We start from the raw sequence: 14,321 nt of genomic DNA on the forward strand, positions 1-14,321 counted from the left end.
CATTTAGCATTCGTTTTCGTCTTAAAAACTGCAACGTATAGATGTGTCACTCCACGTCTCAGCATGAAAAAGAGCAATATTGAAGGACTAACTCATGAACAGAGGAAAAGAAAAGAAAAGAAAAGAAAAGAAGGGAAAAGTTAGGAGGATTTTGTGATGGATGATATATATATATATATATGTTTATGCTCATGTATAACCTTTTGTTACAAGCAATTTATGAGGTGATATGTAGCTTCACAAAATGACACATCATTTATTGAAGGCCAAGAAAGATGCGTTATCATTAGTGTAACTATACTCGTCTTAAAATTGTAAAAATAATAATAATGCAACTTTTTAGTTTTTAGAAAATAACATGAAAGAGATGAGAAGCAAGAAATATAGTACTAAAACAAAGCAGAAATTCACTATCTAATAATGAACAATAATCAACTATCCATCCTTTTCTCCTTTCTTCAAGGATAGGGAAAGTGCTCAACAAGTGATAGCTTGGTGTGGGAATTCAGATTCATCCCACATTTTCAAACAGTAGTACTCCGCGTAGTGATTTTGTTTATTTATTTATTATTTTGGTGTGGGGATTAACTCAACAAGTGATTGATTGATATAGGAAATCAAATTCTACATTTTCAAATAGCACCGCTCACTGAGGTGGTTTGAGAGTGCAAAACGGACAATACAACAATATCAGAATTAATTCTATGAAAGAGCGTGCACAAATTCATAAAAGTTTGGCAAATGATTGTTCGTATATGTCATATGTGTGGACACTTTAAATGCGTTATGAAAATCTTGAGTTCGAAGAATGTATAAAATGAATAATATCTGCATACAGTGACTCGGCGCAACTGTAATTATTTTTATTTTTTATTTATTTATTATGGTGTGGGATTAAAGTACAGCAGTATAAAAAGGGTATGATGTTCCTTGAGAAATGCCAGCAACTGCTTTCAACTGTAAACCCAAATCTCCGTGTCTCTCTCTCACACACACACACAGTCTCTCTCTACATTCAGATACAAGCACTGTGAGAATTTGGGTTTTGATGCAGAGATGGGTATAAACTCAAACAGAGTGGAACACTTCTCAGGCCATGCAAGCCACGAACCCAATGCCACACTAATCCCAACACAAGTGCTACTGCCACCACTGGAACTACACCAAGTTTGTTTGCCACCACACACTACCACTCTTCAGAGACTCAAACACAGACTCTCTGAGATTTTCTTCCCAGATGACCCACTCCACAGATTCAAGGACCAAACATTCCTCAAGAAATTGTTTTTGGGTCTTCAGTTTTTCTTTCCTGTTTTTCAATGGGGACCTAATTATAATCTTACCCTTTTGAAGTCTGACATCATCTCTGGTCTCACCATTGCCAGCCTTGCCATCCCCCAGGTAACACAAACCTTCAATTCTTCTTCCATCTGTGTGTGTGTGTGTGTGTGTGTGTTCTTGTCATCTAACGTAATAATATACATAATACATGTTAGTTGACAAATTTAGCATTTATCCTCTTTTGGGTTGTTCTAGTTGTGCTCTTTTTATGTGTGTTTGTGTGTGTGTGTGTGAGTTTTTCTAAAATGAGTTTGGGTTCTATCACACTTATGTTGGCCTTTTAAATGGTTCTTTGTTTTTAAATCCATATATTAATTGGGTTAATTGCAGCTATGAAAAAACATACGATATTACTTTTATTTGATCTGATTTTGTTTTTAATAATGCAGGGAATTAGTTATGCCAAGCTAGCTAATCTGCCACCTATAATTGGACTTTGTGAGTATTATTAACACCTCAATAACTCTGCTTCATTGCTCTGGTTTTCTTTTTCGCTGGAAATTATATATACTTGGATTTGTGTTATGCAGATTCAAGCTTTGTGCCGCCATTGATATATTCTGTGCTTGGGAGTTCTAGACATCTTGGCGTCGGTCCAGTCTCTATAGCATCTCTTGTCATGGGCACGATGCTGAGCGAAACAGTTTCTTACGCTGAAGAGCCTATTCTCTATCTTCAACTGGCTTTCACTGCTACCTTCTTTGCTGGTTTATTTCAAGCTTCTTTGGGTATCCTAAGGTATTGGAATGTTGTTCTACGCGGTTATTTTGAACTTTTCTTCATGAGAACACACTCGATTCGAGTCTAAGAGCACTTTTTTTAAATATATTTATTTTATTTTTTCTGATTGACTTGTTTTTGGGTGAATTTTCAGGTTAGGGTTTGTTATTGATTTTCTGTCCAAGGCAACTCTTGTTGGGTTCATGGCTGGTGCAGCAGTCATAGTATCATTGCAGCAGTTAAAAGGTCTACTTGGGATTGTTCACTTCACTACCAAGATGCAAATCATTCCTGTGATATCCTCTGTTTTCAGGCAGAAAGATGAGGTAACAATATTTAATTGGTGAAAAATGTCGATTTGGATCGGATATTGGTTTGGTTACCCTCTTAGAATCAGTTCTCTGTTTTGATTTAAATGCTAGTTTCTGCAAGGAAAATGCTTTCAAATTGCTAACTAAATGATGTGAATTTTTTTGAGGTGTGACACGTAGCCTATATACCCTTTTGGTTAGTCTAACCAATTCAGCTATTAAATGATTCATATAGAGTGAGCACCAACCTCTTTTTGGGAGAAGTTGAAAGCTCACCACTAAGTTTTAAACAGAATTGTGTGTGTGTGTGTGTGAGAGAGAGAGAGAGAGAGAGAGAGAGTATTGTGCTAAACTTGACTTCTGAAGTGGCAAGATGTTGATTATGCTAAATTTGAGTTTGACTTGTGCAGTGGTCTTGGCAAACAATGGTAATGGGTTTCAGTTTTCTAGTGTTTTTGTTATCAACAAGGCAAATTGTAAGTGTACCTACGAAAACTCCAAACAATGATTTAGGTTTCTTAATTACCTCTAATTTATGAGTACTATTTTTTGGGTAACTAACACAGAGCATGAAGAGGCCAAAACTTTTCTGGATTTCAGCAGCTGCCCCATTGACATCAGTCATTCTCTCAACCCTTCTGATCGCCCTACTCAGATCAAAGGTTCAAGGGATTTCCATTGTAAGAAACAATTATTCGAGCCCGACGTTTTCCATATAATTCCATCTGCAAACCCTAGAAAATTCTCTTTCTAACATGCTCTCTAACTTGTGATTTTCATGTGCAGATTGGGCAGTTGCCAAAGGGTCTGAATCCAACTTCATCAAACTTGCTATATTTTCATGGCCCTTATCTATCTCTTGCTATCAAAACTGGCCTAGTAACTGGAGTCTTATCTCTCACAGTAAGTTGTTCAAAAAACTAGCTTTCATTTCTACTCAGATCTTTATTGAATCAAACACTCGTTAATAGACCTTCGTAAGTATGAAATTACGCGCGAATGACTTATTGGTATTACAGGAAGGAATTGCAGTAGGGAGAACATTTGCTGCTCTGCAAAACTACCAAGTTGATGGTAACAAAGAAATGATGGCTATAGGTCTTATGAACATGGCTGGTTCTTGCTCTTCGTGCTATGTTACCACGGGTGATGATCCTACTATGATTTTCATCTATTCTAATCTAAACAGCGATCCATAGATACTGACTGTTAACTAATCTTACAGGATCATTTTCGCGATCTGCTGTGAACTACAACGCGGGAGCAAAAACAGTTGTTTCAAACATAATATTGGCAGCAGCAGTGCTCGTGACTCTCTTGTTCCTAATGCCACTGTTCTATTACACTCCTAATCTCATCTTGGCCGCGATAATCATCACTGCTGTGATCGGACTTATTGATTACCAGGCTGCATACAAGCTGTGGAAAGTCGACAAGCTTGATTTTTTGGCTGCCTTGTGTTCATTTCTTGGTGTTCTGTTCATTTCAGTCCCACTAGGCCTTGCCATTGCAGTAAGCTTTTCGTTCCAAACTGGCTAGTGTTGATCTTCGTATATATATATATATAGGTGTGACTGTATCATCTGGCGAGTGTTTGACACAAATGGTTGCAAAATTCAGGTCGGAGTTTCGGTTTTCAAGATTCTCTTGCATGTCACCAGGCCAAACACTGTCGTCTTAGGGAACATTCCTGGAACACATATATACCAAAATCTAAACAGATACAAAGAAGCCCTAAGAGTGCCTTCATTTCTTATACTAGCGGTTGAGTCTCCCATCTACTTTGCCAATTCCACATATCTACAAGAAAGGTTGGTTTCACATTGACTAATTGTAATTTTTTAGACCCAAATTCTTTTCAAGTTATGGCGGTTCAATTTTTAAAAAAAATTTCAGGATACTAAGATGGGTTAGGGAGGAGGAAGAGAGGATTAACGAAAAAAATGAAACTACGATGAAGTACATAATCTTGGACATGACCGGTAAGTTGCTTGGACTCGACGTTTATTTCCTAGTGAAACCACAACTTCAACATTAGGAGATGATATTGAGCTTACAGATTTTACATTTTGTGGTTCAGCTGTGACAGCCATAGACACGAGTGGAATTGACACACTATGTGAACTCAGGAAAATGCTGGACACAAAATCACTTCAGGTGAGCGGAGTCAAGAAATCGATCTCATAAAATCTTGAAATTCACTCCACCAAATCATTTTTATAAATATTGGCGGTGTTCTGATAGTGGTTGTTATACTGTTGTGCAGCTTGTGCTGGTAAATCCTGTTGGAAATGTGATGGACAAGCTTCATAAGTCAAAAATCTTGGAGTCTTTCAGGTTGAGTGGACTCTACATGACAGTGGGAGAAGCTGTGACAGACGTATCGTCACACTGGATGGCTGAGCCCTAATTGCAAACAGAAACAGAAAAAAAAAAAAAAAAAAAAAAAAATCATTGCCATAGAGAAAAGATACCAAGAATGGAGTGGCATTTTGATACCTTTGTAGTCTAGGTTGAGAAAGTTTTAAGGGGAAGAGAATTTCTTTTTATTTTCTTTTTCTTTTTCACTCTTTGCGAGATGTTCTTAGGCAACAAAACATTCACCTACTGTTTCGTAAACCAATGAATGCTAAAATCTTCTAAGAAGAGATTCGGGCCTATGTGGAATGACTTTTCAAAACCTGCTTTTGGTTTGGGAGTCACGAAAAATTGTTCTGTACATCTGAGAAACAAGATTAAACCAAACTGTCCAAGTCTAAACCAATCGAATCACGCTGAATTTAGCATAGTTGAACTTGATGGTGCTTGTTGGATCTTGTACGCACAAGATGAGATGCTTTAAGATCTTGGTTAGAGGAGCTGTGTGTGTTTGTGCGTGTTAGTTATTGCATCACCTCCCTCTAGTTGAGTAATTTGAACTAAGCATACACGATACTACAGAACAGGACTCGGATATGTATGTTGCGACATGATTCGGATTTGCAGTGTCTTAGGCACTTGGGTCTATTATATCTTGCTCCCTGTCTCTACCTGCAACTGGTAGTCTCATGTACCTGTTTAGGAGGACTTGTACAAGTGGGGGGGTGCCAAGGCTGGAGAAGTAAGCCCTCCGAACCTCAACTGCCTTAAAACTTTACCCGTTAGGGTTAGCTGGGACGTAAGCCGAGAGGATGCTAATAAAGTTGCAGGCCATGACACCCCAAAATCTATATAGAGCTTGTGCCACCATCACTCACCCATGACATCCTCCCAAATACAAGTCTGCTTGCTAACCTGAGGAGGACTTCCTAGAGGACCCATTCCATAGTATAAAAACCCAATGTTCAGAAAACTGGTTTTCGCTCGTCTACTCAATCCTTCAGCGGACGAAAAATTATAATATTAAACTCTTGAGGTCGTTGTGAGCCTGGCAACCCCACAAATGAGTAAGCATTTCTTTTCTTTTCCTCCATGCTAAAACACCACGACGGTGTGGGTAGAATGGCCGGTGGGTATGATTATTCTCGAGTAAACTTGACCAAGCCTAATAATATTGAAGTTTGGAAAAGAAGTTGAGGCATGGTGGAGAAGAAACCAAACAACAAGACTAAGAAAGCATGAAATAACTTCAACCAGCCTATTAAAAAATTTATAGAACACAATCAACAAAGATAGCCATTTTCACATGCAAATCTGAGTGCTCAACCAAATGATATGAGAGCTTAAAATGCCGAACCAGACTACCAGACAGAGACTCATTAGGTTTCTGGAAAAAAATATCATCAGCTCATTAATCATCATCTCTTTCAAAACTACCAAAATTATACATGCAGGGACCCTTCACAATTTAATTTGTTACCGAGTCATGTCTTCCACTTTCCCATCTTTAAAGATTCTTTAAATTGTTTGTTGTGTCCTGTCCTCACCTCAAACACCGAAAATCAATTACATAAAAGGCTTCTTGTAGCCCTTTGTACTTGAAAATTTGAAATATCAAATTCAGTATTTCATGATCTTTATCCAGGACCTCCTCCAAAGCAAAGAATAAGCCACCATTTTTAGCCTGTAAGAGATTTTCTTCTTGCCTGTTGAGTTTCTCTGATCCGTTAGACATCTGCATGGAATACCCTGGAATTAATTATGCTCACATAGTAGCTGATAAAAAAATTGCTCATGTAATTTTTTAGGGCTACTGATATTTAGCCCATTATACTAATTGCATTCCAATCAGCAAAGCTTTTTAAGTACACAAAAGACCACCCAAAACATTGCACAGCCTCAAAAGTAATTAAAGGAGACCTTTATTGGAAACCATATATTTTTCAAAGAGTAGATAAAGTCTCCCAGCCGAAGAGAGATATAACAAAAGAATCCAAAAATGTAGATTCGTGAACACATGAGCTCCTACACTGTTACCAAAATAAGAACCAACAGTACATACATACAAATATAAAATAACAAAATGCAAGAAGTAAAACTCATCTACTTCGGTCAAAAGTGGGAACTTTATACTGGCAGTATGAAATCATGTAAGAATGGTTCATTTGCTATGTAAGTTTATAAAAAGAATTGCAGATAGATATTGATCTTTTTGAGAGATGACACCACATAAAGCCTTACTTCGACACCACCACCTAAATTTAATTTAGTTCTCAACTCTACACAGCATATACCATGGCAACAAGCAAAACTTTGTGGAGCCCCTTCAGCTGTGCATTAATTTTGTAGAATGGACACAATAAAGTTACAACAGTAAATTATGTGTAAATGCCAATAAAAACCAGAGCATCTAGTAGCATGGAACGTTATTAGAATTTGTATAACAATTAAGTGAGGATGGAATAAACTCAATTGCGGTACAGAAAATATTGATACTGGACATGCAAAAGCTGAGTACTGACAATTACTGAGGTGATTTTGAACAAAATCCAATAATTGGGAAGGTTACAAGTCCAGTGATTCGTTGTGGTTCCCAATCTCTAAAGACTTTGCCTCAATGCATATTTTCGAATTACGTATTCTCCATATCTTCTGAGGTTCTTAAAATTCAATGCTCATATGTAGAAATGAAGCATGGAATAAGCTGAACTCTCGTTACCAACTACAACCAATACAATATGTGCACGAGGCAGTTTTTTCTGGATAACACCCATTACAATTTGCGAAAGTTACTCCTGGACGACGTAAGTAAGATTTGATTTCAAGTAACAAGCATTTTAAAGGTTACCATGGTGCTTTAGAGACAAACCCTAGGGCTAGTGCACCAACCACAGGACTGCAGTTAGTGCCACACAGCCATATCAGTGCCATGTCACTACTACGAGAGCATTGAAGAGTGGCACCATCAAAGCTGATCAAATGTTTGGCCAGGTTAATAAAGTTTTACAGAGGAGCCTACATAGTCAAATTTCAATCCGATATTTAATTTTGGAAATTAGTAACTTAATTTTTCTCAATTACTGGTTCTTAGAAAGTTCTGGCATTCATGCAATACTCTTAAGAAAGTTTGATCCACTAAAAAATAATTGGTAATCACTATAAGTGAAAGAAAAAGAAAAACTATGATGTATCAATGAAAACAAAAGACTACACAATGAGTATATGAGTATTTCTAAGAAAGTGTTTCGGATTATACCCATTAAATAAGGGATGAGTATCTTTAGGAGGGCGTTCAGGATTATACTCGTTAGCTAAAGGCTGTATACATCATTTCACTATTTCTGCCTTCTCTTTTGATTTTGTTTATTTGCTCTTTCCATCCTATCATCCCTTTTTCCCCTCATCACAATGCCTCAAACCACATATACACATTCTTCATGTTTTAGCTATAACATACTAAATTGTTCAAACTTATACAGCACAAATACTTTTCTCAGGTGACCTGGTTATAAACCAAATGGAAATAATACCACTATTCATGATATATGCAGAAATACTCGCATTATACCATGTTGGAAGCCTGGAAGGGAAAAAAAAAAAAAACTTTTATATAACTTATTGTAACATGAATTTTACTTCTATGAGAACATAATCAACAGCGATGCCTAACCAACAATAGAAAGGTATCACCCCGGCACTAAGAGATGTCCAAAACATAAAAAAGTTCAAAATATGCTGCCTCTGGCATTCATACCCTTTAAATTTTGGGGAAAAAAAATGCTAAATCACACAGTTTCAACTTCAAGAGATATTCCACATAAAATGGGCATGCTGATACAATTACAACATTGAGACCGGGACAGTCCATATCTTAAAAAGGCATCTAAATGAAAATTAACTAAAAACAAAGAAATGAAAGTAAGTGCCCAGCTGGAAAAAAAGCAAAAGAAAACTCATCATAAAAGACATATACAATTTGGAACAAATTATAGAAAGTCCAAGTGCAAACATCAAGCATAAAACAAGAGAGAGCATAACGTACAATTTGACGTGCAAACCCAACGGAGAAGACAAATAAGGACAAAACTAGCATGACAAACAACAGACAAAAAGTTGAGACTTCAGTATTGTAACATGAATTTTACTTCTATGAGAACATAATCAACAGCGATGCCTAACCAACAATGGAAAGGTATCACCCCGGCACTAAGAGATGTCCAAAACATAAAAAAGTTCAAATTATGCTGTCTCTGGCATTCATACCCTTTAAATGTTGGGAAAAAAATGCTAAAACACACAGTTTCAACTTCATGAGATATTCCACATAAAATGGGCATGCTGATACAATTACAACATTGAGAACGGGACAGTCCTTATCTTACAAAGACATCTAAATGAAAATTAACTAAAAATAAAGAAATGAAAGTAAGTGCCCATCTGGAAAAAAAAAAAAAAAAAAAAAGGAAAAGAAAACTGATCATAAAACAATTTGGAACAAATTATAGCAAGTCCGAGTGCAAACATCAAGCATAAAACAAGAGAGAGCATAACACACAATTTGACGTGCAAAACCAACAGAGAAGACAAATAAGCACAAAACTAGCATGATAAACAACAGATGAAAAGTTAAAACTTCAGTAATTAGAATTGATATAAAGCAGGCCACATTAAAAACATTCGTGCTAATGATACACGCTAAAGAGGCAACCGGAATTCAATAACAAACTATGCAACAAACACTTAGAAAACAAAATATTTACAAATTAATAACTACAAGATAAAAAAGAGTAAGGTGAGAGAGAGCTAGCTCCAATAGATGGTCTCTGTAAGAAAAAGAAAAGGCAGCTTACTTGAACGGTATCTTGCTATGGGAATTTCCCGCAGTTCCCGTTTGATGCACAGATATTCACCTAACAAAGCCATCACTGCAAGTCCAATAACATTCACAACCCACCATGTTATTGACGAAGGCCAACCTCCATATATGATGCATAAAAAGAGGTGGATGATGTAGAGGGTGGCTGAGAAATCTAAGCACTTCTTTGCCCTCTCAATCAAATAAAGCATATAGCCAGATCTGCTCATCCATAAAAATTGTGCAAGTTAACAAGTATATAATTGTGCAGACTTTAAGAAGTTTCATTACAATTGCTCTTAAGACTAAATATTCTCTCTATAACAAATTCAGCATCAGAAATTAGTATATACACATAAAAATATGATATTTATGCTCTTGAGATACGATGCCAGATTCACATATGCATGATGATCTCGCCCAGTAAGGTGCTTTTATCAGAAGTGCAACCCACACGCTTATTATTGACATGCAAAAGCTCATTTGCATCCAAGGCCTTGGTAAGACCTTCAAATAAACCTTAGTCCATGCTTTCAGTGTGTTCTCAAAAGAGATTAAAAATGTATAAAGTCTAAACAATGATGTTGCCTTTCAGTATCCAACTTGATCACTGACACATAATAAAAGACTTCAAAATGTATGGCATAATCTGAAAGGAACTAACCTTCAAAGGGTTAAGGGTGTGAGTAGTGAGGACTTTACGCATGGGTAGACTTATGCTTATCAAAGCAAAATTTTGAACTTGCTACATACATGTTCTCTTCAGTATTCCAACATCAGCAGGGAAGAGACTGGCCAGAGACTTAATATGAGGGCTCAGGGAAGAAAGTATCACCTCTTGGATTGGAAAAGATTGTGTCATAAGGTTAAGGGAAAGAAAGGTTATCAAGAATCTCAAGGTGTTCAACACTTTAACCAGGATCTTCCAGGAAAGCATACATAAAGATATCATTGGAAAAGATATTTTTTGGCAGTGAATAGTGTACTGGAAATATGGTAAATGGTGGTGGATTGTGGGGGATTTACCTGACATATTTTCTACGCAATGGGGAATGGAACGAGGAACATATTTTGGCACAAGGCCTGGGGTGAGGAGGTAACCATGAAAGAAAGATTGCATAGCTCTTTCGGAATGTGACAGATATAAAAGTCATCGTGACAGATTTTGCTTCCTTCTGAGACAATGGAGTGGTTTGGAGCACCACACTAAAGACAACTCTTCAACAGTGGGAGGTGGAATTGGTTACTACAATGTTGGAGTTACTTCGGGAGTCTCAAGTGCATGGCACTGGACATAATTACTGGAGAAATGGCAACCGCAGTGCCTTCAATGCTTGTCATTTTATTAGGTTTTTCAAAGAGTTAATATGGTGGATTTACTTAGGAGGGGCATATGGAGTACAAAGGCTCCACCTAATGCGTCATTGTTAGCTTGGTTGTCCTCCTTAAAAGCTACTCTCAACATTCAAAATTTGAACTATAGAGGTCATTGAATGGTCACGTGCAGGGGCGGCTCAATCTAATTTGGGGCCTTGGGCGAAAAATAAAAAGTGGCTTCTTCAATAACATAAATAAAATTAGTCACAACTCAAAAACAAAATATACAAATATATATACACATAAATTTATAATAACAAAAGTTAATAAAATTAAAAAAATAATTAAAGAAAAAGAACCATTGAACCTGATTTAGAAAACCCACTACTTCTACAATTTTTTCAATAGAATAAAAATGCGTTCATAACTGCTGTAAACTTGTAATGAGAGTGGGAGAAGAAGACTTGTTGAAAAGAAGAAGATAAAACATAAAATAAAAATAAAAAAATAAAAAAATATGGAAAGTTTTCACCATTTTTCCAAACAACAACGTTAAATAGATGTTTAATATTTTAGAATTGGTGTAACTTACCCAAAAATGTTTTTAGTGCTGACGTAAAAAACGTGAATAAGAGAGAGAGAGAGAGAGAAAGACTTTTGGGCCTAATATTAAATTTCTATATTAGTTAGGATTTATTGTAAAACGTGAATAAGAGTAGAAAAAGAGAGGGAAAAAAAGTCATATAATGGAGGAGAGACAAAAGAGAGAAAAAAAAAGTTATTTTATGATATAAATATTTGAGGCCTAATATAAAATCGGAATGAGAGAGAGAGAGAGAAAAGAGAAAAAAGAAGTTATTTTAGAATATAAATATTTGAGGCCTAATATAAAATTGAAACGAGTGGGGAGAGACATAAAAGTTATTTTAGGATATAAATCTTTGAGGCCTAATATAAATTTTTTATATTTATTAGAGTTTAACAATATTAGGAAATAATTATAGTATAACTTAATATAAGGAAATTTTAAAATTTTGAGGCATTCCTATTGGCTGGGGCCTTAGGCGACCGCCTAAGTCGCCTAAGGCTCGAGCCGGCCCTGGTGACGTGTTGCATGTGCCAAAATAGCATGTGATAGTACAATAATTTTTTTTTATCACGCAGCTCTTTTAGAGGAGATTTGGTGTATTTTATTCTTTTTTCTGCATTGAGTAAAAATATATCTGGGTCTATGGTGGACTCCTTTCAATGTTGGAGAGGGTGACAGAGTTTCCTTCAGATAATGATTCTTTCTACCCTGCCGTGTCCTGAAATTGTCCCAAACGTGTCCCAAGCCGTGTCCAACCAAAAAAAGAAGAAGAAGAACAAAATAATGAAAACACTTCTAGCTGTGTCAGACACATGTTCAGGTTGTGTCCCACGAGTGTCCGACACCGCCACAGCAACCCTAGGAGAAATATCCGTGCTTACTAGCCCAATGAGGCTTGGTCAAGCCAAATTATGTTAAAAAGCCCATAAATGTAAATTTCACCATGTATTTTACAATGAAAATTGCTAAAAGTATGACTGAAAGTCCGAATGAGTTAGTCGGCTACCTTGCATGCAAATGGCTTTTTCACATCATGCTCATTTTATGTTCCTAAAATACAGAGTGGGAGTTTTAGCTGGACCTAGAGGGTGAGTATAGAATCAGTATATATATATATATATATATATATATATATATATATATAAACTTATTCTTTCTGGAAATCTCTACCATTTGTAAAAACCTAATTTCTTGATTCTGACATCGATGATAAGGGAAACAAATCACAGCTTAAAATACATTGCAAAATACATATGGAAACTATGCATGTCATGCATGTTACTACACTTGAGATTCCTTTTACGCCATTGACAGAACTGAGATGATGATTAATGAAACCCAATATAAACATTAAAAGCCGAGACAATCCAAAATTGTATAGATCAGTGCTTAGATTTTAAAGGAAAGAGAAATATAAGAGCAAGAAAACCAAGTTCTTAGGTTTTTAAGATTCGCAAAGTCCTGGGAAATGCATAAACTTAAAAAATCAAGCACTGAAAGCAGTAAAAAATCAAGCACTCATAGCATGTATTGTTCAAGTATCATAAACACATATAGAAGTAATTCATACAAGGTAAAAGTATTAATCTAACAAACTAGCATATAAACCTCTGAATCCCCTTAAATTAATAAAAAGTACAAAAATAAAATGAAAAGAAAAAGAGTCTCACCCTGCAAGAGCGCTGAGCAGAAATGAAACAATGACGCACCAACCGGTTGCTGTAGAAGCAGTGACAGTGGCATAATCAAAGAAATACACAAGACTCATTCGTGACACACGAGTCCCCACAAGAATTGCCATGAAAACTCCAAGTGTTAAGTAGTATAAGCATTGAAAGCAAACAATTTGGGCAACAATGAGCCATGGATCCCATACCACTGCACCATAAAACATGACTCTTAACCTCTTCGCTAAAAAAACCCAACTTTCTGATTCCCCAAATAGACTCAATTGTTGTCACTGTGATTTCAAATTCTCCAAACGAATCAAAACATAGGGTTTGTTTCACCAGAACCCAATTCTTCTAAAACTACCACAAATTCAAATCCGAATCTATGATTTCGAAGTTCAAAATCCACCTTCGCAAAACAAATCGTAGAGAATAAAACACAACTGGCAGAACAGAATCGAATACAAACCAAAGGCAAACCCTAATTTCAGGAGATCGAGAGATGGAACTGCTGCGTGACCAATTCGGGGATCCAACCCATCACAGCTACAGATTCAACTGTGGTTTAATCGATGAAAATCAAGTTTTGGAGAGAGAGAAAAAGACGAATAATAGTAGATGGGGACAGAGAAGATCGATTTGAGACGCTGGATTGGGGAGAGAACGAAATATTGTTTTATTTGCAAAAATAATTTTGTAAGGATGCGTACGGACTGCAGATTTCTTCACAGATTGCGTGCACCCAAAAATTGGAGTAAGCACTGCCCCACCCACTCACCGTTCAATCGTCTTTCCAGTTGCACATTGCAGGATTTGTTGTTTGGAATCCATTTTAAAACGGTGTCGTTGCAATACTTAAATGGGATAATTACACTTGCCCTCCTGGCAGATGGCCTAAATTACAAAGACCTCCTATATGATTTTAAATATAACACTGACCTCCCAAGTCAGTGTTGACTTTGACCAAAGATATTAAATAACTATTAATATACCCATATTACATAAAGATAAATATAGATATATGTCACATTATAATTTTAAAATATATATATAGTAAAAAAATTTAGATTTAAGGAAAAGATATAGATATATATAGAGAGAGATATAGATTTAAATGTTGCATTATGATTTTAAAAAAAAAAAAAAAAAATTTAGAGATA

At 36.1% G+C, this 14,321-nt stretch overlaps 2 protein-coding genes across 2 annotated transcripts; one reads left to right on the plus strand and one right to left on the minus strand.

The window, feature by feature from the left end:
* The first annotated feature begins 952 nt into the window (after positions 1-952).
* Positions 953-5,321, plus strand: LOC132282313 (probable sulfate transporter 3.4). The gene is made up of 13 exons (XM_059783938.1): positions 953-1,401; positions 1,731-1,779; positions 1,872-2,079; positions 2,216-2,387; positions 2,783-2,848; positions 2,939-3,052; positions 3,159-3,275; positions 3,392-3,518; positions 3,598-3,884; positions 3,993-4,183; positions 4,269-4,354; positions 4,453-4,529; positions 4,639-5,321. Exons 1-13 carry the CDS (start codon positions 1,057-1,059, stop codon positions 4,780-4,782), a joined length of 1,983 nt encoding a protein of 660 aa, XP_059639921.1. The 5' UTR covers positions 953-1,056; the 3' UTR covers positions 4,783-5,321.
* A 638-nt stretch (positions 5,322-5,959) lies between these two features.
* LOC132282315 (uncharacterized) lies at positions 5,960-13,953 on the minus strand. Its single transcript, XM_059783939.1, has 3 exons — positions 13,162-13,953; positions 9,581-9,807; positions 5,960-6,465 (listed from the first exon to the last, which is right to left on the minus strand). Exons 1-3 carry the CDS (start codon positions 13,383-13,385, stop codon positions 6,458-6,460), a joined length of 459 nt encoding a protein of 152 aa, XP_059639922.1. The 5' UTR covers positions 13,386-13,953; the 3' UTR covers positions 5,960-6,457.
* Positions 13,954-14,321: the final 368 nt, after the last annotated feature.

Source organism: Cornus florida, unplaced genomic scaffold (genome assembly GCF_030987335.1).
Source record: "Cornus florida cultivar Cherokee Brave unplaced genomic scaffold, ASM3098733v1 CherokeeBrave_3.0.0_Hap2_Chr11, whole genome shotgun sequence".
NCBI classification, from domain to species: domain Eukaryota; kingdom Viridiplantae; phylum Streptophyta; class Magnoliopsida; order Cornales; family Cornaceae; genus Cornus; species Cornus florida.